Genomic DNA, 26,100 nt, shown 5'->3' with positions numbered 1-26,100 from the left:
AATAGAATTAAATATATGAGTTGTATTAATAAGTTAATTGCTATTTTAATAACAGAATTGACTAGATCCAATTTGTTCAATGAGAGATTCTGAGTTAATATTTTTAAAGTATAAAACCAAACTGATTAATCTATCACTTATTTAATTATTACCATTTTCAAATATTTGAGTATCTCCGCTCAACATAATCTCTTTCTTCCCAGAATTGAGAATATAAGCATGATGCACACAGTCAGGCATGTGTGTGCACAAGCAGAAAACTGGTCAGATTCAACATTTGAATATATTAATTGCTAAAAATAATGTTTGCTGGGGCGGCTAGGTGGCACAGTGGATAGAGCACTGGCCCTGGAATCAGGAGTACCTGAGTTCGAATCCGACCTCAGACACTCAATAATTACCTGGCTGTGTGGCCTTGGGCAAGCCACTTAACCCCATTGCCTTGCAAATACCAAAAAAAAATAAAATAATAATAATAATAATAACAATAATAATAATAATGTTTGCAGTCTTGTAGGTTGCTGGGCTGCCATGAGATAGCAAATTCAGCACATATTTATGAAGTTTCTACTAAGTTCAAAACACTTAGTTTTATAGGAATTAACCAAAGAAAGCATTGCTTGAAAAGATTAATTTTCACCTGAATATAAGCTTATGGAAAGTGGTATATGGATGGTTGATTCCTTCAGGCATCATAGGCAACCAAAGAAAGAGTGGATTACATACAGAGCACAGCCAGGACTCAGTGGCAGAGTTTTGGATATATTGGGAAATCAGCATGATAATATTAGGGCATTATAAAGAAGTAGGAGTGTCTTTAAAAAACTACACGAAATGGGGTGGCTAGGTGGCGTAGTGGATAAAGCACCGCCCTGGAGTCAGGAGTACCTGGGTTCGAATCTGGTCTCAGAAACTTTATAATTACCTAGCTGTGTGGCCTTGGGCAAGCCACTTAACCCCGTTTCCCTTGCAAAACCCCCCAAAAAAAATCTACATGAAAGTGGTAGAATACTTTGAAACCTATTTTCAGAAGTGCATATGTATGTTTGTATTTTGGAGATTACGCTATAATGTAAAATAAATCTCACCATTGTATAGACAGTTTTCAAATCACTTTCACCTTCACACTTAAATCTTAACTACCTTAAGAGGTAGTTGGGCAAGAATGAGTAATCCCTTAATTGACCAAAGTCACATAGCTAGGGATGGGTAAGTTCAAAACAAGAGCCTGAATTTTTCATTTCTAATTTCTCTTTCCACTGAATCCTCCTACTCCTTAGTGCAGAAAACAAGAATATTTATCAAGAGAATTGTACTATTAGACATTCTAGTAATTTCTACATTGTCATCATTCCTACAGCCACTACTTGGATTTTTTAGTATCTGTATTTGGAGTAAATGGTTTGCTAACAAATTCTATGACTTACTCTGTATTTTGGTACTCTAAGAAAGATAGGAGTTCAGACAGTAAGCATATTAAAATCTACCATGTGCTAGGTAGGCATTGTGCTTAACAATGAGAAGTTGTATTCTCCTTGTACTTTGCTTTATAAGGAACTCTCTCCAAAAGTGATTATATCTATCCCAATGGGTACAATAATGGAGTAGTTGGTGCAGTTAGTAATAGCTTAGGACAGAACTGGTTTTTTCAGCTACCTGACATCTGCTGCCTTTTTAGAAAAATGGTTCATGAGAAGCATGAACAAGTAATGTGGGAAAATATAAACAATACTTTTAAATATTCCATCTTTACTTTATCACTGAAAATTTATAAAAGGCGTTTTCCATCTTCTTCAATACTACAATCTATTTGTAATTTCACTATCACACACCCTGATGAACCTAGTTAATCAGGTCCTAGAATAACAAGCATATAGTCTGCTTATCTAGCCTGGTGTAACTTGCCAGTGATTAAGCTTCCATAGTAGTTTAAGTTTGAAAACTCATGATCCAAAGCACGTAACTGTAGGTTAAATTTTGTATATTTGAAGGAGACTTAGAGATCGTTTGCCCCAACTCCCTCTTACAGATAAAGAACCTGAGACCCAGAGAGACTAAGTGATTTTTCCCAAGGTCACACAGATAGGTAAGGAAAAAAAGTCAGTATTCAAATTGATGTTTTCCTAATAACAAATCTAGTACCTGTTTTCACTGTGCCACATATTTATCCTTTATCCACTATCCACATATATCCTTTAAGGACTAAGATAAGATGTAGTTAAAGTGTTTAAGTATTCTGTTATGGATGTATTTGATTGTCTTTATAATTCAGTGGTTATGCAGCTCTTTGGGGAAATTCTTAATAAATATTGAAATTTGGCATGTTATTGTTTATTTCCATAGTTAAACACTGAAATAAAATTTCTCTAGGCTTGCTTTTTTTTTCATTGGTTGTTGGGCATCACTTTGCCTCGAACAAGGAGTTATGTAGTCTACAGATTGTTATATAATGATACTATCATTAGATATTATTTCTATTGAACTTTTAGTTCATTTTATTTTTTGTCAGAGATTTTTGTCAATTATTAAGACAGGTTTTTCAAGAAGAAATGTGTCATTTTATGAAGTATGTGCAGTACTAATGTTAGTTTAATCAGTTGCATAGCATTAAAAAATAATTTGCAAATAGTTTTTAAAATGTCAAACTTTACACTAATATTCCAGTAATCCTAAAACCAAGGCTTTCTTTTATAAACATTCAAGAAAACTATACTCTGTTGTTTACAAATTCTAGTTCCTTAATACTTGCTTTATAAAATGTCTTTCAGTTTGGAAATTTGCTTTTTTCAAAGTAATCTTCACTTGGTAAATGAGTATAGAAGGTATACCTATCAATTTTATCAGTCAAAATAATTTTCATATTAATGAAAATCACTTTTTGGTTATTTTTTTTTACCTTGACCCACTATAATCATAAATGTATAAATGTTGTATTATCTTATACTGTTTGTATGTTTTATACAACATAAAAAGAATGAGTTTGTAAAAATTAAGGTAAAAGAGAGGTACAAGCTTTATATGTTAGTGTAACACTCTCACCACATTGCTTTTTTCCTGCTAACTCCACCTGCCTTGCTTTTCACAACAACTGCAAAAAAAGTATTGCTTGCAAGAGAATGCAGGAAATTGTTTTATGCATGAAATGTCTGCATAACTGCTATATGTTGGGGGTAAAAGCATAGGCCAAGACAAATAAATATGCATTTTAGAAATTATTAATGTTATGCTTTTTATCACCCATAATAAAGACAAAAAGTGAAGTTAACCAGCATAGACTTAGAAGTTCTTTTAAAGTATTATTCCAGATGACTGCAATGCACAATTTTTCTACTTTTCTGAAACTAAAATGGCATCCATTTAACATATATTTAATTCTAATTAGTGCCATTTTATACACCTTTTGTCTTTAAAGAGTTCATTTCAAAATTTTTACTTTCTAGCATATCTTCTGTTCCTCACTATGTGTTAGTTTAAATTCATAAATGTATAAGAAAATTTTTAAATGGTTCTCAATACCTTAAATGATTTTAACTGATTTGAATGTTTTATTGTTACCAGTTGAAACTCAGGGATAATGGTTTAAAGATGGATTTATTTTTATATTTTATATGTTACTTTTTTTGCCAAGAAAACTTCATTTCATTGCCCACTTAAACTGTGAAGCCATATGTACTTGCTTTTTATGGAAAAATATGTGAGTTTCAGGGCAAATTCATAAACAGTACAAGTGTGATCCAGATATAAAAAATATTTTAAATTAATCTAAATTTTATGAAAACTGCTTTAGAAAAAAGTGAAGTTGTTGAAAGTAGATAATTTTAAGGAATCTTTCAACACTGGGATCCACCCTTTCTTTACCTCTTGAGGTGAAAAAATAGGCACATTCTCCAAGAGAAATGGGGACTGCCTATTTTTCTTTGAATTTTATTGAATTTGGTGATGACTTTCAGTAAAACCTTTAAAAAATTATTTGTAAATCTGGCTCACACTAGAAGAGATGCTTCTTCTGTAAAGAAATTTGAATATGTTCTTCATCCTGCAGATGATTTAAGCTATATAATAATGTCTGGCTCTTAATTTCTGTAAATGGCATGATACACTACATCTATACAGAATTTTTGACATATTTTAACAAACAGATATTCTTTATTGATTGTTGAACTCAGGTGCCTTCATTTAAAGAAAAATCAATTCCCTTTTAGTAAAATACTATTGGTATGTGGGTGCTAGCCTGGAGAAAATGTTGTATTATGTCTAGCATCTTCTGGAGATGATATCCTGTTCCCTTTCTTTGTTGATATGTCTTTCTTAAACTTTATTGCTCAGAATATCTTTAATGCTAGCCAAGGAGTCAGGGATTTGGACGTTTTTTCATGGACTTCTAAAGCTTTTTTCCCCCAGGTGAGTTAACTGTCAGGTGCAGTCATGCTTTATAAACTCCAGCTTTAAGCATGTATCTAGTTTTTGAAGCTTATGCTTAATATTTTAATAGAAAGTATATTTTAATATAAAAGCCGCAGTTAAGTAAAGTAGTTTTTGTTTTCTTTAAGCTTTTATACTCTACCCTTGCAAAAAAGAATGTAATGATTTAAATTGAAATTGTACTTTATATTTTATGAAGTTGTATTACTTCATTAATTTTAGCCTTCTTGATTATTCAGTTGATTACATGATTTGATTAGAGTTGATTACATGATTGGTAGTTTTTTAGATATGTATCTCCTCCACTGCCTTTTAAGACTGTCATTCTGATTATTTTCATTACTTATTTGCACTTCTACTTGATTACCAGATCAGGAGAAAGAAGCGAAACTCAAATTCAGGTTTCTTATTGTCCTGTTAAACAGAATGCTTTTGCTGTTGTGAGAATACAAATATATTATAAAATGAACAATTAAACAACTTTTCTCCAACCTTGAATAATAGGAAATGTGACACAAAAAGTAGCTTCTTTACTTAATAAATATAAAAGTAATATTTTGAAGAATGTCTGAAAATATTTATATATATATATATATCACAATTTCCATTTAAAATAATTTATACTGTAGACTTTCCTCTCTTATACTAACCCATTGAATAGTGCATTATGACTACTTCAGAAATAGATTTTATTTAACATCAAGAAATAATTGTTTTTATTTTTGGTTTTTATAATGTCCATCTTACATTTACATATATTTATTTTTTCTTTCATGTGCCTTACTCTTAATACCTAGCAATAAATAATTTAACAGTTTCAGATTTGCAAAATGGTTGAAATGTTATCTCATTTTATCCTTTCAATAATCCTTTGAGGTAGGTAGGTACTATTATTAACCCTGTTTTACAGATGAGGAAATTAAGATAAGTTAAGTATCTTGCTCTGAGTCACACAGCTAATATGTTTTTCAGACAGAATTCAGGATAAAATAAAGAGGAAACTGAAAACCTTGAATCTCTGATATATTTTTGAATTTACTACAGCTATTTTTTTTATAAATGCCCACTTAAAAATGTTTACTAGTAAATATTGTTTGTCTGATAATGCTACTTAGATGTCTGAATGTGTGGGTACATTGTATAGCTTATATTGAAAATCAACTTTGCAAATGTCCAAAATGTATATTGGCTTAACTCTTAATGTGTATATGAATATATTTAAGAAATTTTTGTATTCTGTATCTTACAATGATATTGTGTTATAATGGATAGAAAGCTTTGGAATCTGAAAGTTTGGGTTCAGATTCTTCATCTGACACATACTGACTGTGTGATTCTGGACAGGCTACTTAACCTTTTAATGCAATCCATGAAGGAAGGTACCAATCTACACTGGGAAAGGAATTCCTTATTTTGGGACCACCTCACACTGCTGAAATCATAGATCTGGTCCCAAAAAATGCACACATACACACACACACACACACACACACACACACACACACTGAATTAGAGCAAGCATTGAAAATATTTACTTGCATGTAGCTTGTATCTTCTAATTTGTACAAACTGTATGACACTTTTAGGGAATGTAAAAAAGAAAATTCTGTTTAATGGTATAGTGAGTACAATAAATACAAATTTGCAAATTGAATATTTTCTTGATATAGTTTTTCTTGTTTTAAGGCAGTTGGCATTTAGAACCTTGATAGTTTTACAAACTCCTTTTTTAGGTTATAATATGTTTCAGCCCTTATCTGAATGATTCATCGCTAAACTAAGCAAAAATTCCAATTCCAAAAATTGCTCGGAATGATCTTTCGCTATATAATAATCTATTAGCTACTTTATTTTCTTTTAAAAAATCATATATTGGCTTTTCCTTTCAATGTGTTTGGGAGGGGTTTTTGGCTAATAAAGCCATAATTTTCTGTACATCAAAAGATCATAAGATTATACTAGTTTACAGAGGCTTTGTCATATTGGTCTCTATAATACTTTAACACTTTACAGATATTGCATTAGGAGTGTAAAAAGGTTAAACAAAATCAATTTGGGTATAACTCTTGCTTGGCACTCGAGAGGTGTAAATGTTGAACCTACATGTTGGTTTGGCAGCAGTGTTGAAATCTGAACTGAAAATCCGTATCAATTTTCTTACTCATTAAAATGGTCATGGAATCAGTGCTAATGCTAATGAGAACTAGCATTTATGTACTACTCTGAAGTAAGCAAAGCACTTCAGGTGTTGTCACAACCACCTATGAAGCATGTTCTGATTCTTAACCCCATTTTCTAAGGAAGAGCTTGAGGCAGAGAAAATTAAAATCATATACCAGTAATTCTTAGAAGCAGGATTTGTACTCAGGTCTTTTGACTCTAAGACCTGATTCCATCCACTTTGCCACCCATCAACCTTATAGCACAGTAAATGAAAAACATTTAGAATTCAACAGAAAACTGTTAAGTTCAGGCCTCAGACTTCTTAGTTCCTTTTGGAACAATAACATAAACAGTCACTTTCTTACATACAGTGTGTTGTTTGTTTTCTTTCTAAAGAAGAAATCCTTGTACCTGTTTTAACTGCTTGTAATAAAAGTACAAGATGTTTTAATATAACATTCATATATATACATGTATGTATATATGTGTATATACATATATGTATGTATGTGTGTATATATACATATACACATATATATATATTTAAAGACTGTGACCATGACTCTTCAAACACAGTAAGTGCCACATCATTGTTTTCCTTTGGTGGTGAAACTTTAAATTGGTTAAATTATATAGGCCTTCATGATGCAATTCCATCAATATTCACTTATATACACATAAATATATTACCTATATGCTGCTAAAATGTAGGCCTTTCCCCCATATCTCTCAGTAGAAAGCTAGCTTTGGATACTTCATGATTTTTCTTGATAAATAATTTTCATTTGGAAATGGGGGATAATGAAGTTCTGAGCCTTCCCAACATAGCTATTCTGAAAATACATTACCATAAGTCAATGATTTAAAAGTTACAAAGAGTAATTATAGGGAAAGCATTGTGATTTCTCCTACAAATAATAACATGTTTCATAGTGAAAATACAACTAAATTATTCTCTTGTGATTTGTTTGCAAGAACTTACCTTGTTAAAGTTCTTAAATCTTTAATGTTGAGTGTTTTTTTTTAATTGAAACATTTATACTATCGGTTCCCAGAAGCTATATTTTTCTTTACTTTTCTCACTTTGATCTTTCTTTTTTTCTGGGAAAGTATGGAATATTGCTTTTTAAGAAATGGAACTCTATGACTCTGCCAGGTTCTTTTTGCAATGTCCTTTGTTAGAGTAATCATTTTAATGATACTGGAAAAACAACCTGCCCATTGTTGTGGGCAGAATTTAAATCCCAAATCCTTCTCAATTCCCTTCTCTGAAAAGTTGTATTTGTATGTGTTGCTGGGCCCTTCCTTTTGTCTTCAATTCCATTTTTAAAGCCTCTCCAAGAAAGGAGAAAGGTCATTTAATTGTTAAATTAACCATCAAGAATTTACTATGACATCTAAATGAATATTGTCATTTTGATATGGGTTAAATTTTTCTCCTTTGAAATTATGTAAAATTAGTCATGAATTTTGTTATGTTTTTGTTTTCAATTTTTTTAGGAAACTAAGTCTAATACTGAGGATTTTTTCAAAGACCTGAATTCCCGCTGCCCACAAGAAGCAGTGATGCAAGAACAAGATATGCCATTCCTCCGAGGTGGGCCAGGAGTGTATAAGGTAGTGAAGACGGGACCATCAGGTCACAACATCAGAAGCTGCCCTAACCTTAGAGGTATCCCAATTGGAATGTTAGTACTGGGAAACAAAGTCAAGGCAGTGGGAGAGGTATGATTTCTTGTAGCTTCATGACTTCTTAGATATCTATTTAATATAATTCAGCAAAAGCTTCACCTCCTTCAAAAGGTTGGCATTTTCATCTCAGGTTTTTAAGTATTACTGTTTATATTTAGACCTTGACTTGTATTAGAAATGCTAATGTAACTTTCTTAATGTTTTCTTTTTTGTAATCTTATTTTTTCCTCCTGATTGCCTTAGTGAGATAAATACTTATTAATAAAGCAACTATTTTATGTAAAATCATCAATATTCATCTTTTTTCAGTTTTATAAATGTATTACAGCAAATTAACAGCTTCAAATAATTATTACATTGCGAATCAGTGTTAAATTAACTCAATGTAGTAAAATTTTTCAAGTTTCCAGTGATATGACCAGTACAGAAGAGGGCCTGTTTCTTTGTACCCATTCATCTGTCGGTTTGAAGTCCCTGAGTGAATACAATAACGAATCTTCCTAAGCTGCCATTTGCCTCTTCAAATGAACTTGAAGATGTAGTGTGTCATGGTATTTCTTAAAAATCATCAGGAATGTTCACTAAAAGTAAAAGTCCTGCAGACATACACACTAAACAATAGAGGTTGTGTTGTAACATTTGACATGCCAAAGAAAGCTTACACATTATGTGCTAAAGTCTTAAATTCAGAGTTTTCTTCACAATTCAAGATAGATTTGTTTTTTAGATTTTTTTAATCTAAAGTCATAAATCAGTATAATGTTTTAGAAAATATTTAATAGAGATGATTTTGTGTTACCTCAGGCTGTGGCCTTAATTTCAGAAACTTGTTATTTTGAGACAGAAATTAATTGGAATTACTATATTACTAAAGTATTTTACTGGCTTTCAACACTAAGTATTCAAAGATTAAAGAAAATCAACCATGCTTTTTGTGTATGTACACCAGGTAACCAATTCTGAAGGTACATGGGTTCAGCTGGATAAGAACAGCATGGTAGAGTTCTGTGAGAGTGATGAAGGAGAAGCATGGTCCTTAGCTAGAGACAGAGGTGGAAATCAGTACCTCCGACATGAAGATGGCAAGTTATTTTAAATTTGATTCAAAATAATTGTAGAGTATAAATTTTTTGTGTATGGCATTATGTGTTTTAAATTTTTTCCAAGTAAAATCAAAATGGGGAGATTAAATATCTATTTATAATGGTTGGTTTTTAAGTAATTGGGGAGTGAAATAAACTAAAACAATGAAAGGAAAAAAATATGAAAAGATTTTAAGTTATCAATTTCTAACTTAATGTTTATATTGTAAATATTAATTTTATCTGATTTATTCTTTTGTACCAGTCCAGGGCTGTAGGTTTTACCCTTTCTACTACTAGATGGAAGTTCAATTTTCAAACCACCAATCGCAGTACTTCTCCCAGGCAACTTCATTTGATACAATTTTCTCTTATAGAATAAATTTTGAATAAACATGACCTTTTAGAACTGTGAAGGTATTTAAAATGATTCTTGAAATCGGTGATCTGAAGATAGTGACTGCTCTTTTTTTTCACTATAATAATAAAGCAAGTAAAATAGAGGACATCTAAGAAATGCAACAAAAGTAATCATTTAAACTGAACAAATTATATCAATTTGCTCATGCTATGATTCTAAAAATGTATCTCCTTATTTCATTTCTTTTATAAAAATACCAACTGTTCACTTATATTCTGTCCATTTATATTAGTAAAGAGAATTTCTAACAAAATTTTATCAGTAGTAAACTTTTAACATGAATAATTTTAGTGAAAAATTATACTTTATCCATACCAAAGTCATACTAAAAGTCATAGTAGAATAAGGAAAAAACCCTCACTAATTTATGATAATAATAGTAAAGAAAAAATTATCTGAATTAAAACAAGCCAGTTTTAAATATAATTTTAATTTAAAAATAATATAAATTATAAATATAAATTCATTTCAAATATAATAACTATTATAAACTTGTAGATTTTTACTAATCATTATAATTGTTGAGATAGGTTAACAAAAATATTTTTATAGTAAAAATAAAAAACAATTTAAACAATATCCTTGATGAATAGAGTATAGGCTTAAAATTAGAAAAATCTGTATTCAGTTTCTGCTACTTTATGGCCATGTAACTCTGAACAAGTCACTTAACCTCAGTGTTCCTCCTGTAATGACCTAACATTTGTCAAAGAAGTCATGGGCACTGTCTTTGTCAATGGAGAAGGTTCTAATACTGGAAGGTAACTATAGTGTCAAAAATCACTTTTTTTAATAAGCTTGTTTTTTTAATGTTCTATAATCTAATAATTGAGTATAGGGGAACATTATTCTACAAGGTGAAATCATGCCTCAGTAATTTATTGAATTCCTTGAAGATTTCACATAGATATGTGATCATAACTAATGCTTACTGTTTTAAATTTGCAAAGATTTTTTTTCATTAAGGACCTTGTGACATAAGTGGTACAATATTATCCCCATTTTACAAATGAAGAAATTGAGGTTCTGAAAAATCATTTACCCTTCAAATGAGGCCTTTTTTTAATGTTGTCTTTTTATTTTAACACCATAGCATTTCCTGATACAGTCCACCACCTAGGCCTACAAAAAACATCCCTCTGGTGAAAGCTTTTAGGAAGAACATTTTTAATATCAGAAAATTTTACAGACTGTATTATGGCAGCTATATTTTTTCATATCCCACAATTGAACAAAAATTAATTCAGTAAGGCTTTTAAAGAACATCATCCATATGCTTTTAAAAACTTGTAATAGGGGCAGCTAGGTGGCGTAGTGGATAAAGCACCGGCCTTGGAGTCAGGAGTACCTGGGTTCAAATCCGGTCTCAGACACTTAATAATTACCTAGCCGTGTGGCCTTGGGCAAGCCACTTAACCCCATTTGCCTTGCAAAAAAAAAAAGCCTAAGAAAAACTTGTAATATATACATATATAATAGATTTTGTGTGTGTGTGTGTGTGTGTGAGACACTGTCTCTGAATATTGATACTTGAACACCTTGTAAGTGATTCCAGAATCACTCAAGGAAGGGGTTCTACTATCACTACCACCAGTTTGAGAACCTATTGTCTTAAGATTTCTGTGATTCTTGTCATAATAGTAACAGTTCAAACAATCATAGGCTCATCTATTCAAAGCTGTAAGAGCTCACAAAGACCATTGAGTCCAACTCCCCCACTTTCTAGATGAGGAAGTTCAGGCTGGGAGTATTTGAGTACCACAGGGTCACAGGTAATTTACTGGCAAAACTAGAGTAATATTCAAGTACTCTGACTCAAGTGAGCATTCTTTCTAGTGTTATCACCTCACCTCCTTGAAGTATATACAGTAATTAGGGAACTGCGAAAATGAGGCAAGATGATTAAGGCCTGAACTATCACTTATTCAAAGACAATTTGAGCAGGCAGCATTGTTATAATTATCCATTTGGTCATTTTTATATTTTCCTCCAGTTTGCAAAGTATTTTGGAGGGAAAAAACTCCTAGGTCCTTTCATTTCAAAAATGGGAGTATAGCTATTGTTATAGACATTATTTCAATTTCCTGACAGGTTCTAGATTTCATAGACTTAGAATGGATAATTGAAGGTAGTTTTTTTAAAAGCTTTCATTTAATGTAATATACCCAAATTGTGACCTTTTTAAAGTGGTTACTTGATAGTCAAGGGTATTGTCAGATATGCAGAGATATTTAAGTAAAGGTCTGGAAGAACTTCAGAACTTCCAGGTAGTATTATGTTTGCTGTATAAAAGTTTTAACAGTAAAATTAATAATGAGTTCAAGTGAAATATACTTAATTCCAACTCATTTTCTTTTTTTTTTTTTTAGATTTTTTCAAGGCAATGGGGTTAAGTGGCTTGCCCAATGCCACACGGCTAGGTAATTATTAAGTGTCTGAGACCCAATTTGAACCCAGGTACTCCTGACTCCAAGGCCGGTGCTCTATTCCCTGTGCCACCTAGCTGCCCCTCCAACTCATTTTCAATAGGAAATATTTAAATATAGTAAACTTGACTATATACTCATTTATAGTTAGTTGAAAGTAGTCCTAAAAACAAGAGAATGGGTTTTAGGTTCATGATAGTACCAGATACAAATTTTATAAAATGTTGAATGCACTCTATAATGACAAGTTGAAAACCATTACATTTTTCTAAGGAAAATTATCCCTATGTGATGTTTAGATGTTTTTACCAAAATAGTTTTGATGTTTTGCTCTTAGTTTTGGAATGGCACAGACTGAACACAGAAGTTTATTCAAAATTATAATTTTTAAGATTGAAACCTTTAATTTTTTTTAAAATCTTGCACCAGTATATAACCCTCATAAATTAAGTTGAGACTCTTTATTTATTGGGGGGGGGGGGGGTTGCAAGGCAGTGAGATTAAGTGACTTGCCCAGAGTCACACAGCTAGGTAATTATTAAGTGTATTTGAACTCAAGTCCTCCTGACTCCAGAGCTAGTGATTTGTCCACTGCACCATCTAGCTGCCTTGAGTTGGGATTCTTTAATTTAAATCAGAAAGTTGTAATAAAAGTAATGCAAACCAGTAAGAAGTTAAAATTAAATTTGTGCTTGTTGACTTTTGAATCTGTATTCTTAGGCATAAAACTGGACATTCTGTAGAAGTTAATACAAATACAAGAATCTCACATATATACATATACTCATCTTTGTGTGTGTATGCTGTACTCTAAAAAGTGAGCCTCTCTAAAAGGGAGAAGGGTGTTTTAAAATAGCATCCCAATTGACATTGTTGGTTAAATAGAGAAAATACTGCTTGTATAATTATAGCAGAATGGAATAAGGGGCAGGGAATAAGCATTTATTAACTGACTACTATATGCTGAGCATTTTACAAATATTATCTCCTTTGATCCTCTCAGCAATCCTAGGAAGTAGATGCAGTCATTAGTCCTATTTTACAATTGAGGAGATTGAAGCAGACTAATTATACAACTTGCCCAGGTTCACATGATTCAAATGTTTTGAACTTGGTTCTTCCTGTCTCCAGATGCAACACTCTATCCACTGCACCACCTGGCTGCCATAATTCTTTCATAAATAGGTGGACATATATGTGTATGTGTGTACACACAAAAATTAACGTTTTTGCTATGTTTTTGTATGTGTACCTATTATAAAATGTTGATGTGCCAGATACTTTTCTGCTGCAACGTAGTAATATAGACACATACATATTACACATATGTTATGTGCATGTGCGTGGTCTTCTAATTTGATGTAGAAAATTCCCTCAATTGATGCAAACTACAATTTTTCTGTAACCTATAACCTTGAAGAGATAGGTAGAGCCACTGAGAGTTTTAAGTGGTTTGTTTGTTCCTCATATGTCAAAAGTGAATCTTAAACCAGGGACTTATTGACTCTAAAGAGAGTCCTCTGTAATTCCACCACCCTGTGGATTCTTTTATGTAAAATAGAGATTAACATGTATAAGAGTTGAAAAATATTCTCTTTTCATTGGATACTGGACTTCTACAGATGCAGTTGATAAGTAAATTTTAGCTTCCTATTAACATAACCACTTCAACACTAATCCAAGAACCAAGCCCTTTATCTACACTGCTTTATCTACACTAGACCATTCTGAGGTTGGAGGGAGAGGGCGATGCTTTCTTTTCCGTTCAGGATACTATTCATGGGTGTTTTCCAGAGGAAACTTGCTACTGCTGAAATATCTCAGACTGAAGAATATTGCCTTAAGGGAAGTACTAGGATTGGTTTTTTGAAAAAAGTCTACAATGCTGGTAAAGGGGTAGACCGTACAGTACCACTGGTACAGCAGAATTCCAATTTAAGGTAGGAAAATAATATTACACCACTCTCCCAAGTTCCATTTCCTATTTAAAAGGACATTGCCTTTTTAAAAAATATTTTAAAAATTTATGTGCTAGTAATTGAATTAACACATCTCTTTTCCTCTAGAAATTTTTCCGTTTTATTTGTCAAATTGTTAAAAAAAATTAAGGCATAACTGGAATCAGTAAAATTATTTTTATTTACTTAAGGCTATTTCTTTTAGTGTCATCATGCAAAACGTTTAATAGATATAGAAATGAATGTCATTGTTCCTGGATTTATTTTGTTTAATACATTAAAAGATAAATGCCATATGATATTATTGTTATCTATTTAGTTACTATTAGGTGATTAAACAGAACATAGCTATTTCATAAAATAAAAAATTATAGTGGAGGGATGTAACTTCCTCTCTCACTACCACAGGAAATGTTATAAAAAAAGCTAGCATACTTTGAATTTCATTTTGCACTTCAGAAATAAGGAAAGTGGACTTCTTTTTATAAACAATAAAGGTTGCCTAATGAAAAAGTAGGAGTTATCAAATGTAAATGCTTGTATTATTTTTTTCAAAACTGAACTTCACAAAATTTGATATTTTTTCTTCTTGTTAATACAAATAACAGATAGCATATGAGAGTCTAATTCTGTAGCTATGCCTTGTCTTCTAGAACAAGTTCTTCTGGATCAGAATTCTCAGACTCCTCCTCCAAGCCCCTTCTCAGTACAAGCTTTCAATAAAGGGGCAGGTAACAATGCCCAAGGATTTGATTATGGACTTGGGAATAACAAAGGTAAGTATTAAGATATTTTAAAGTGGACTTTTAATTTATTTTCATACCTAACTTTACTACTTCTATATTGTTTCTCACCTCTCAAAATATCTGATTCTGAAAGACTAAGTTATTTCAATTTAAAATTACTATTTGGATGATAATATAACTGACCACATTTTAATGTGTTCTTTTAATACATGTTAGTAAAAAAAATTGAGATAATTTGGTTCTTACATTTTTGCTGTTTCAAGGGCTTTTCTGTATATAAAAAGCTTAAAGAGAAGGAATCATAATTTGGATTATCAGTTAAAAATTAACCTAATACATTAACAAGGAAATTGTATAAACTAGTTTCATATATTGATTCTGTTGAATAACAGAGGAAGTTCTTTTATGTTAGCAATTCATTTAGTTCATTTAGGTTGAAATAAAACACTTTAAAACCTTAAATGCTATATGTGTCAGCTGTTGATATTATTGTTATTACATGGGTGTGTTTACATTATAGACAGATTTAGAAATAGAAAAAACCTTCAAAATCATCTTAATCCTATACTCTTGTTTTCTATTTATGGAAACAGACCCAGAGAGGCAAAATGAGTTGCACAAAGTGATGAAGGTAGTAATTGGCAAGCCAGGACAGGATTCTTTAAATCTAGATTCAGTTCTCTTGGTATTATGCCATGCTTTCTCTGGTGTTATTTAGGAAGAAATTAGATCTTTTTAAAGGGATAAGTAAAAACTATAAAATCTCAATTCAGGTTAATAGTGTAGGGTAGAATTATTAATAGAGTACAATAGAAACATAATTCAAAACAAGTTTCATAGAGCATATATACTTTTGACTTAGAAATATACATAAATATTTCTTTTGACGTGCTTCTGGCTCTCACTTATTTTAATAACCAACTCATTTGGGTGTTTGACAGAAAGAACAGAGTTGTACACTTGTAAAATTTAATAATAAACTTGTAAAAGAGGGAAAGAACTTGACCATCTCATTTTATGCGTGTGTACATGACAATATAATGCCAATACTTAGCTTTCTTAGCCAACTAAGAACAGTTAAATATTCAGCAAATTTAAAAAACCAATTTGCTTTCTTACTATTACTTTCTTAATTAATTCCCTTTATGTTTTTGTGGTAGAAGTGTAGCCATAGAATTTCCATTTGATCATTTCTCATGCTTTAGGGGATAATCACTCATGAAAACTGTCTTTAGCTATCCCATTTTACATTTATACAAGAATATATTTAGGTCTTATTTTCCCTTTTATAATCTTTCTGCCACCCTTCTGCTGTAATTAAAAATCTCATTGTTTACTAACTCCTATCCAGCTTTTTAAAAACTTTTAAATATTATCAGATCATTCAAAGTTCATGCAATTGTTATTTTTAAACAAATGTAATTTTAAAATATCAAATAACATGAATAAATGAAAAAGGAAAATTAATTTTTATTCACTAATTCAGTGCATTAAATAAATACTATTGAGAAAGACAGAAAACCAATGTGATATTGATAATGATAGATTTATTCCCAAATAGCACATAATGTTTGGTAGTATTTTTAAATTGGGCAAAGAAATTGATGAAGTTCAATATAACCTTTATTTTATATATATTTCTAGTTTCCTGATGAATACATTTAATCATATTTATTATCTATTTGTATTTATTAAAATATTCGGTAACAGTTCCATCTTTTAAACTACTGATATTATAAAAATATTATAAATATATTATTAAACATTTCTCTAACATAAGATTTTAATTCTTAAGTTTCTTTACATAATTAATCTTTTGTTGTGTGACTCAATAAAGTACAATAGAAATGAGTTCATATCCCTGCTAATCCATCTTTTATTGATAGTCTTGAGATTTTAAGTTTCAGAAATGAATTATAGCTAGAAAATCTTTAGGATCCATTTAGTTATTTATTTAAATTTTCACTTAGCAATTTTTATTTATAATTACATGCTGGAAGCTCTAGGACAAAGAAGGAAGATGTTTGAATTGAATTGCTTACTTTCCCTTCTTAAAGGTTTGCAGTATTCACAAGTGATGAATCATCTTGAATTAATTTTTAAAAACATCTTTTAAGATGTCAGTAACAACTAGATTTTCTTTGGGGGGAAGTAGTTTGTAAATGTCATGACAGAAGAAAACAGAGACATTTAAATCCCAATAAGTTCTGTCCCTTAAAATTAATTTCTTAACAGACACTGAAAATTGGACAACTCTAGAACAAATGCCTATCTTGAATAAGTGGTGTATATCTCAGATTATTCAGAAGTGGTACAGGTTTCATTCTTCTTCTAAATGAATTGTATGTATGTCATGTTGGGCACTGTAGAGATATATCGACATCACATAAAAGACAGCCCCTCACCTATATAATTTGTATCTATGTTTATAAAACATTGAATGAATGAGCTGAGATTTTTCAAACTGCTATTTGCTTTTCCCTGTTATTAATATATATATATAGTGTGTGTGTGTGTGTGTGTGTATATATATATATATATATATATATATATATATATATATATATATATATTCAGATTTAGATTTGAATATTTAAATGAAATTAGTGCCAAAAGTAAGTTCTCATTTTAAATTTGGTTGGGTTTTATTTTTCATACTGTCAGAGTTGATCCCTTCATCTTGATATTGGTTGTTGCCACCTGTCATAGATAACTTACACTGGCAAAGTTTTAATCCGTGATTGACTTAATCCGAACATTAGCAGCACCATTTATTCTACCATTTTGGATGTTGATTAATAACAGGTTGTAGTGTTGACTGTTTTGCCCACTGCAGGTGACCAACTGAGTGCCATACTGAATTCCATTCAGTCACGGCCCACTCTCCCAGCTCCTTCCATCTTTGATCAAGCTGCAAAACCTCCCTCTTCCCTAGTCCACAGTCCATTTGTGTTCGGACAGCCCCTTTCCTTCCAGCAGCCTCAGCTTCAGAGTAAGTCTGTCAGCATTAACCTGCCTCATAAGTCCATTTCTGAAGCTTTGCCATTGCTATAACAATCTGAGTTGTTTATCAGCTACTAATTGTCCATGGGTTCACCATATGGGTTATGTTTAAGGTTAGGGTTTTTTTTTTTTCCCATTTTTAAGCATATAAATAATTCCCATAATTTGTTCTTGTGCTAAGACTTTTTGGGTTTTTTACCGTATATGTTGGGATCACTTTATTTTCCTATATTCTTTTATTCAATTTAGTTTCTTCAAGTTCAGCATTACACTTTGCATTCTGATTCTAGTACAATTAAAGATAGCTTATATCTTTGCAAAGAAATTATTTTAAATGTTATTTTTTAAACAAACTTAAAGTTTGAAATTTCCTTATAAAAATAAGAAATATTAATTGCAAGCACTAGTGTAAATGCATTCAATTAGTTTCCAAACATAATTATGATATAAATAAAAGTATAACATACTTTTGATCAGGGAGGACAAATGAGTTTTGTATATGTGAAGGATATCTGAAAAATAATATACTGATATTTTCAGATTCTTTCAAGTATATTACTCCTTTGAATTGCAATATAAAACGAGGTATAAATTTTGTTTTTGTTTTTGTTTTAATGAAATTTACTAAATTGGCAAATGGGGGGAAATATGACTTATAGCTACTTTTACATTTTTTTATTACAACTCTGTAAGGTGATCAGAGATGTGCTATTTATAAAGAATATTTAGTTGAGCATTTCACAGAAATAGGCATGGACAGAAAGCCTTACCAAGTAGAAAATAGAAACTTGCTTGTCAAATAGATTCAGAAATACTTTTTGAATCATTTGTATCATGAAAAAAACTAAGTTATGAAAGAGGAAAAGGATGTATGAATGTGGCATTTCAGATTAGAAATTATTCCCATATGCACTTAGGCAAGTGAATGGAAAGCTTTAAAATCAAGACCAAAAAAACAAAATAGAAGAAAATTCAAAACCAACATGGAAGTGAAATTAATTAGAAATGAAAATTATTTCCCATTTTTGGAGTAGCAAGGAGTTCAAAAATGGATTAATATGCATATTTGACCAAGTTATAATTGTAAGCTTTGGAAATAAAATAAATCAAAGAACTGTTCTTAAGAAAGTTCAAAAGAAGAAGTTAGAAAAAAATTTGAAAAGTAATTAAAAATTTTCATATAAGTTTTAACTCCCCATACCCTTTATTGGAAGGCCCAAAAGAGGCATGCATTAAACATGTATTTAAAAGCCTTTTTCATAGTCTACCAACTACCAACTTGGAATAAATTTAAAATAAAGTTATGATAATTAAAAACTGTGTATCTTGTGTTGAAAGTGATTGAGTAACTAAGATTGTTTTCAGACTTCTTAGTTAAACATTGTTCTTTGTAGTTGCCCACATATTCACTAGTGCCTGCCTTTTTCAAAAAAAAATGGAGATTTATATGTAATTTTTTATGACAGCCTTCTGCTACAGTACTTTTTACTTTAGTTTTGAAATTGGGGTTTTTATTTTATTTTATTCAGTTTTCTTAAGACTTTTTTTACAGGAAAAATATTTAAAGACAATAAGTATTTTATTTCCCAAACTCAAAAAATAGCCTTATTCTTTAATGTAATATCAATTAAAGTTATTTAGTATCTCAGCAAAAATGTTTATACAATTTTCAGTAAACTAGAGTTCTGTTAATAACATATTAAGTTATTTTAGTTTGTGTTTATTATTACTCAGAATATTTAAGTAAAATACATTTTATTTTCCTTGAGACTCATTTTGCTCACTGCTTGCTGTAAATCTTTTTGTCATATATTTTGTGACATAAAGGAATTTATATAATCAGTCTAGAAAATGCTTATATATGAAAGACCAAATTCATTAGTTGTCATTACATTATAAGGAAAAACATATTAAACAGGTTTTGTGTGTATGTATTTTAAGATTTTCTACTTATATAGCCTAAGTATTATGTTTAAACTTTGATAACACTATTTTTCCTTTGAAGGAGATTTAATTTTCAGAGTTTAACAATTTGATGAAAAACCACTTATTTGTCTGTTAGAAAATCTTGGAAGATTTGGCAAATTTGAATTAAATTCAAATGAAGGTTATTTTAAAACACCTTTTATAAAAGGCAGAATTGACCCTTACTACTAATCGAATAAAACATTTCATGTGTGAAAAGGTTTTTTTATTTAACCTTGTGTAAACATTGTTTTAATAGAATAAAAGGTTCTCTAATTTTATATTTTATATTCTACAAAGTACCTTAATTATTTTAGCTTATTTTTCTAATTAAGAAGATTAAATCCGGGGACAGCTAGGTGGCACAGTGGATAGAACACTGACTTTGGAGTCAGGAGTACCTGAGTTCAAATCCGGCCTCAGACACTTAATAATGACCTAGCTGTGTGGCCTTGAGCAAGCCACTTAACCCCCATTGCCTTGCAAAAAAAAAAAAAAACAAAGAAGATTAAATCCAGAGGTAAAATATAAACCTTTTGTTGTTAATACTCAGGTTATATTAAAGAATTCATAATTCTCTTCTGAGTTTTCATTATTATTTTAATTTTCAGACTTCAAAATGAATTGCATGTTTTTTTAGAATTCTTTGATTTGGAGTTCTGAAAAATCAGAATAAGATCTTGATCTTCTAATTGCCTTTTATTGTTGAAGTCCCAGGTTTTTGGATTGGGTTTTTTTTTTGTTATTTTTGTCTTGGGAAGCAGTTCTTCTCTGCATCCCCTGCATATCTAGCAGAGTATCTAGTACATAGAAGATATTCCATAAATATTTTCTAAGTTATGATGAAAGATTGATAGAAAAATTGACTCAATATTTATATGTTCTCCATATTAGTGCTTTTTAGAGTGAGTCCCTTCATTATTTCTATGCAAGATAGTAATGAATCTCAAACACTTATTTTTATTTATTTATTTATTTTAAGAAAGATTTTATGTTGAGTTTTACTATTTTCCCCCATTCTTTTTTTAAATTTTTTAAAATTTATTTTTTACTCTCATTTTGTACAAATTTTTTTATATTAATAAAATATTCTTGTTTACATGTAAACAAAATACCCCTCCCCCCATGAATGTAGATAGACTTGCTTGGACGAAAAAAGGAAAGGGGAGAGAAAAATATTAAAATTTAAAAAAATAATAGTAATAATTGTAGGTATGGCCAGGTGGCACAATGGACGAAGCACCAGTCCTGGAGCCACGAGCACCCGAGCCCACATCCAGCCCCGTAGACCCAACAGTCAACCAGCCATGTGACATGCAAGCCACCGGATCCCCACCGCCCTGCAAAAACCAAAAAAAAGAAAGGAAAAAAAGACCCAAAATAAAATAAAATAGTAATAATAGTAGGGGTGGCTAGGTGGCAGACAGAGCATTGGCCCTTGAGCCAGGAGCACCTGGGTCCAAATCCAGCCCCAGACACCCAAAGATCACCCTGCTATGTGACCCCAGGCAGGCCACCCAGCCCCACTTGCCCTGCACCCTCCCCCAAGTAATAATAACAAAAAATGTGCTTCAGTCTTTGTTCCAACACCAATAACTCTGTCACAGGTGGATCACATTCTTTATGATAAGTCCATCACAAAAGTTATTTCCATATTTTTCCAGTGTTGCCATTGCTGATCACAACTCCCTCCTTTCTTATTTCTCTACTACCATGTACTATATTTTCTCACTTCTTTCACTCTGACTCTGCTGTAGGCTTGCTGAGTGGCGCAGCAGACAGATCCTTGGTCCTGGGGCCAAGAAGCCCTGAGTCCCCATATCACCCCTTAGGCCCAGAATCCACCTGGCCCTATGGCCCCGGACAGGCCTTCCAATCCCAGCCCCTTGCAAGAAGTAAAAAAGAAAATGTGTTATATCTGACCACTCTCCCCCCATGGTCCATCCTCTCCTCCTTTATTCACATCCCCACCCCTTCCCCCTGTCCTCCCCTCCTTCTTACTCCAGATGTCTATACTCCATTGAGTATATTTGCTGTTTCCTCTCCTAGCCACCTCTGATGAGAGCAATGGTTCCCTCATTCCCCCTTGCTTCCCCCCTTCCCTATCATTGCAATAGCTCATTGTAATAAAAAAAAATCTTATTATGTGAAATATCTTGGACTATCCCCCCTCTCCTTTTTCTTTCTCCCATTCCATTTCCCTTTTTTTCCTATTGACTCCATTTTTACACCATATATTATTTTCAAATTCAGCTTTCTCCTGTGCTTCAACTATAAAAGCTCCCTCTACCTGCTCTATTAACTGAGAAGGTTCATATGAATATTATCAGTATCATTTTTCTATACATGCAGTTCATCCTCATTAAGTCCCTCATATTTCCCCTCTCTCCTCCAATCTCCATGCTTCACCTGAGTCCTGTATCTGAAGATCAAACCTTCTGTTCAGCTCTGGCCATTCCAAAAGGAACCTTTGAAATTCCCCTGGTTCATTGAAAGTCCATCTTTTTCCCTGGAAGAGGACATTCAGCCTTGCTGGGTAGTTCATTCTTGGCTACATTCTAAGCTCTTTTGCCTTCCAGTATATTGTATTCCAAGCCCTACGAGCTTCCAATGTAGCTGCTGCTAAGTCCTGTGTGATCCTGACTGCAGCTCCACGATATTTGAACTGTGTCCTTCTGGCTGCCTGTAATATTTTCTCTTTGACTTGGGAGTTCTGGAACTTGGCTATAATATTCCTAGGGGTTTGTTTTTTGGGATCTCTTTCTTGGGGGGATCAGTGGATTTTCTCCATTTCTATTTTGCCCTCTGCTTCTAGAATATCAAGGCAATTTTCCTGTAGTAATTCTTTTAAAATGATGTCAAGGCTTTTTTCCTGATCATGACTTTCAGGTATTCCAATAATTTTTAAATTATCTTTCCTAAGTCTGTTTTCCATATCAATTGTTTTTTCAATGGGATATTTCACATTTTCTTCTAATTTTTCATTTTTTTGGTTTTGAAGTATTGATTCCTGATTTCTGGTAAATTCATCAATCTCCCTGAATTCTATTCCTTGTCTGAAGGATTTGTTCTCCTCAGAGAGTTTTCTTATCTCTTTTTCCATCTGGCCAATTTTGCTTTTTAAAGCATTCTTCTCCTCAATAACTTTTTGAACTGTTTTATCCATTTGACCTAAGCTGGTTTTTAGCATGCTATTCTCTTCAGCATTTTTTTAGATTTCCTTGACTAAGCTGTTGACTATCTTTTGCCTGTCTTTATATTTTTATTACTACCATTCTCCACTGACCTGCCAAAATGACCTTCCTAAAATGTAGTCTGGCTGTTTGTTTCTTTGTTCTCTCTCTCTCTCTCTCTCTCTCTCTCTCTCTCTCTCTCTCTCTCTCTCTCTCTCTCTCTCATTATAAACATAAATAAATAACCATGCACATACAAGCTTCTTTCAAGATTTCATTCTTCCGCAGGCTTTTCCTGGTCCCACTACTAGTGCCTTCTCTCTGAAATTATCTTCCATCCATCCTGTATATTTCTTTTATATATACATAGTTGTTGGAATTTTTCCTTGCCCATTTTTATCATTCTGATTAAAGAAATAGATAACATGCTTAGTAAATTACTCAAATTAGGGAGGCATATTTAATATACTGGCTAAGAATTAGGATTTTAAAAGGTCTTAATGAATTCTTTATTGAGCCAAACTTAATAAGTTTAATAAGTAAAATTACAAAACTTTTGTCTTGGGTTCAACAAACAGTTTTACAAATACAAGATGATAGGGGCTTAATTAGACGACAGTTCATTCAGAAAAGTTAACTGCAAACAGATCAGTCAGCGGCATATGTAGCTGTCAAGAAAGCTAATGAAATATCAGGTTGCATTAACAAAGCAATAATATTCAGGACTAGGAATGTCATAATCCTGCTATGATTAGCCCCGATCAGACCCATTGTCTTCTGGATTTTTTGAAGGATAACTGATAATCTGAAGAATATGCAAGAGGGACAACTAGGAAGATAAAATCAAGGCATAAAAAATAAATTGGAAGAGAGGTTTAACTTCTTAAGACTTGAGGTGACATTAAATAATTTTGAAGTATATTAAGGACTGTCACAGAAAGTATTTAGGTTTAGTCTATAAAGCTGAGCTTGGATAGTGAAAGAATGTTCCAAAGAGGAAAATTTCAGCTTGACATAAGGAAATGTTTTCTATCACATTTGGCTTGATATAAAGAAATACTTTTTAATAGAGCTAGCACAATAAAATGAACTGCCTTGGGAATTAATGGGTTGCCTCTTAGAAGAGATCTTTGAGCAGAGGCTTCTTTGGTGTATTTCTGTTTGATGTGTTTCTTCAAATGTCAGTTGGACTACATGACTCGAGTTCCATTCCATCCCTGAGATTCTGCACTTTTCTTTATTAGCATTCCCATGTCTTTTTTACTTAGGTATTATCTAAATCTAATTTCATTTATATGAAATAAAGTTCCTTTAGCATATAATATTGATGTTCATATTGAGCCTCTCATCTACTACTACTCCAGATTTTATTATAAGATCTATCCAGGAATGAATGAATACTTACTGGTAGTGGTTATAATTTGATAATATGATTTTCCATCCCTCCCCTCTGTGCCTATATGATGATTAGCAATTTCATTCATCTTCAGATTAAATTATCTAATAACTTGATTACAAGTGGTTTTTAAAAGGTACAAATAATGGTTATAATGTTCCTAACATTTTTCTCCTAGGATAATTTTTTTTTGGTATTTGTTTGGGTGATTGGGGACAGCCTTTACATATTATCCTACCTTAGAACTCAAGTAAATAAGGCAAAATTGTATTTTGTAAAAGTGTACAAGACTTTAAATAACCTGAGGTTTGCTGCCTATGGTTACGGACCCTAAATTAGACTTAAAGTTTTACCAGTTAAGTAGCAATGATATCCATGGTTCTGAAAGCACCTACTGTAGCAAAGTTAATTAGAATTTTAGAGAATACCTTTGTGAATATATTAGGATTTTACTTTACATCTGCTGGAAGAAGGTAAACATCAGTTCAAACTACTTAAGCAGCTTTCATAACTATTGCAGACTGGTATCAAAATCATAATAAGATTTTCAGAATTCTCTTTCTTACCGAAAGGGGAAAAAATAGATTATTTGTAGGTCTCAGCAATAGCACAAAAGAATTCCTTGGCAGTCAACTTTCCAAAATGTGGTTTCAAATAGAAAGCAGAGAACAATAGAGATATACCATAACATTAATTTAAATTATGCCATTATAATAAGAAGAAAAAGTTTACTATATATATATATATATATATATATATATATATATATATATATATCACTAATTTTTAAAAAATCATCTGACAGAGAGGTACATTTTCCCCCCCAAAAAAAAGTCAATAGGAATGATGAATTATGTCCCTAAAGAAGCAAAAATTGATGGTTTTTTAACCACTTAAGTAAAAGCATTAAAAATCATCATTGTTGTTTTTCCAAACTTGCAAACCTTTAGAGCTTGAGTTTTTGTTCTCTATGTTGAGTTAGATGGAAAATAAGGATCAGAAGTATTTTGCAAGTATAAAATAACCTTTCCTAAATATTGCATTAATATACAATTGTCTTCTAGTTTTTGTTTGACAGTGGTAAATGTATTTGAACCCTATATGTCATGGAATGTTTTACTTTTTATGTAAATGCTATTTATTTTTTTCCATTTCATATAAAGATATTTTCAGTTTCTATTTGTTTTCCCTTCCCCAAGAAGACAAGCAATCTGATATAGGATTTTATGTGTACATTTATGTTAAACATATTTCCCCCCAAAAAAAAAAAGAAAGTGAAATTAGTTTGCTTCAAGCTACATTCAGGGGTGGCTAGGTGGCATAGTGGATAAAGGACTGGCCTTAGAGTCAGGAGTACCTGGGTTTAAATCCAGTCTCAGACACTTAACAATTACCTAGCTGTGTGGCCTTGGGCGAGCCACTTAACCCCATCTGCCTTGCAAAAACCTTAAAAAAATAAATAAATAATTGAAAAAGCTACATTCAGACTTCATCAGTTCTTCCTCTGAATATGGATAGCATTTTCCATCTTGAGTCTTTTGAGATTGTCTTAGATGTTTGTATTGCTGAGAAGATCTAAGGCCATCACAGTTTATTGTCACACATTGTTACTTTTCTCCTGATTCTGCTCTCTTCATGTAAATCTATTCTGAA

At 31.7% G+C, this 26,100-nt stretch overlaps 1 protein-coding gene across 1 annotated transcript in view; it reads left to right on the top strand.

Moving 5' to 3' along the window:
- The window catches only part of MYCBP2 (MYC binding protein 2), a 292,534-nt gene that overhangs the window by 185,071 nt on the left and 81,363 nt on the right, over positions 1–26,100 (top strand). The window contains exons 53-55 of the mRNA XM_074192761.1: positions 8,086–8,310; positions 9,227–9,359; positions 14,818–14,940. Coding sequence (XP_074048862.1) covers positions 8,086–8,310; positions 9,227–9,359; positions 14,818–14,940 — 481 coding nt within the window. The remainder of the gene's footprint in view (positions 1–8,085; positions 8,311–9,226; positions 9,360–14,817; positions 14,941–26,100) is intronic.

This window comes from Macrotis lagotis, chromosome 6, assembly GCF_037893015.1.
Source record: "Macrotis lagotis isolate mMagLag1 chromosome 6, bilby.v1.9.chrom.fasta, whole genome shotgun sequence".
Classification (NCBI taxonomy): domain Eukaryota; kingdom Metazoa; phylum Chordata; class Mammalia; order Peramelemorphia; family Peramelidae; genus Macrotis; species Macrotis lagotis.
Note: the sequence above shows the minus strand (reverse complement) of the source record. Positions and strands in the feature narration are given on the sequence as shown.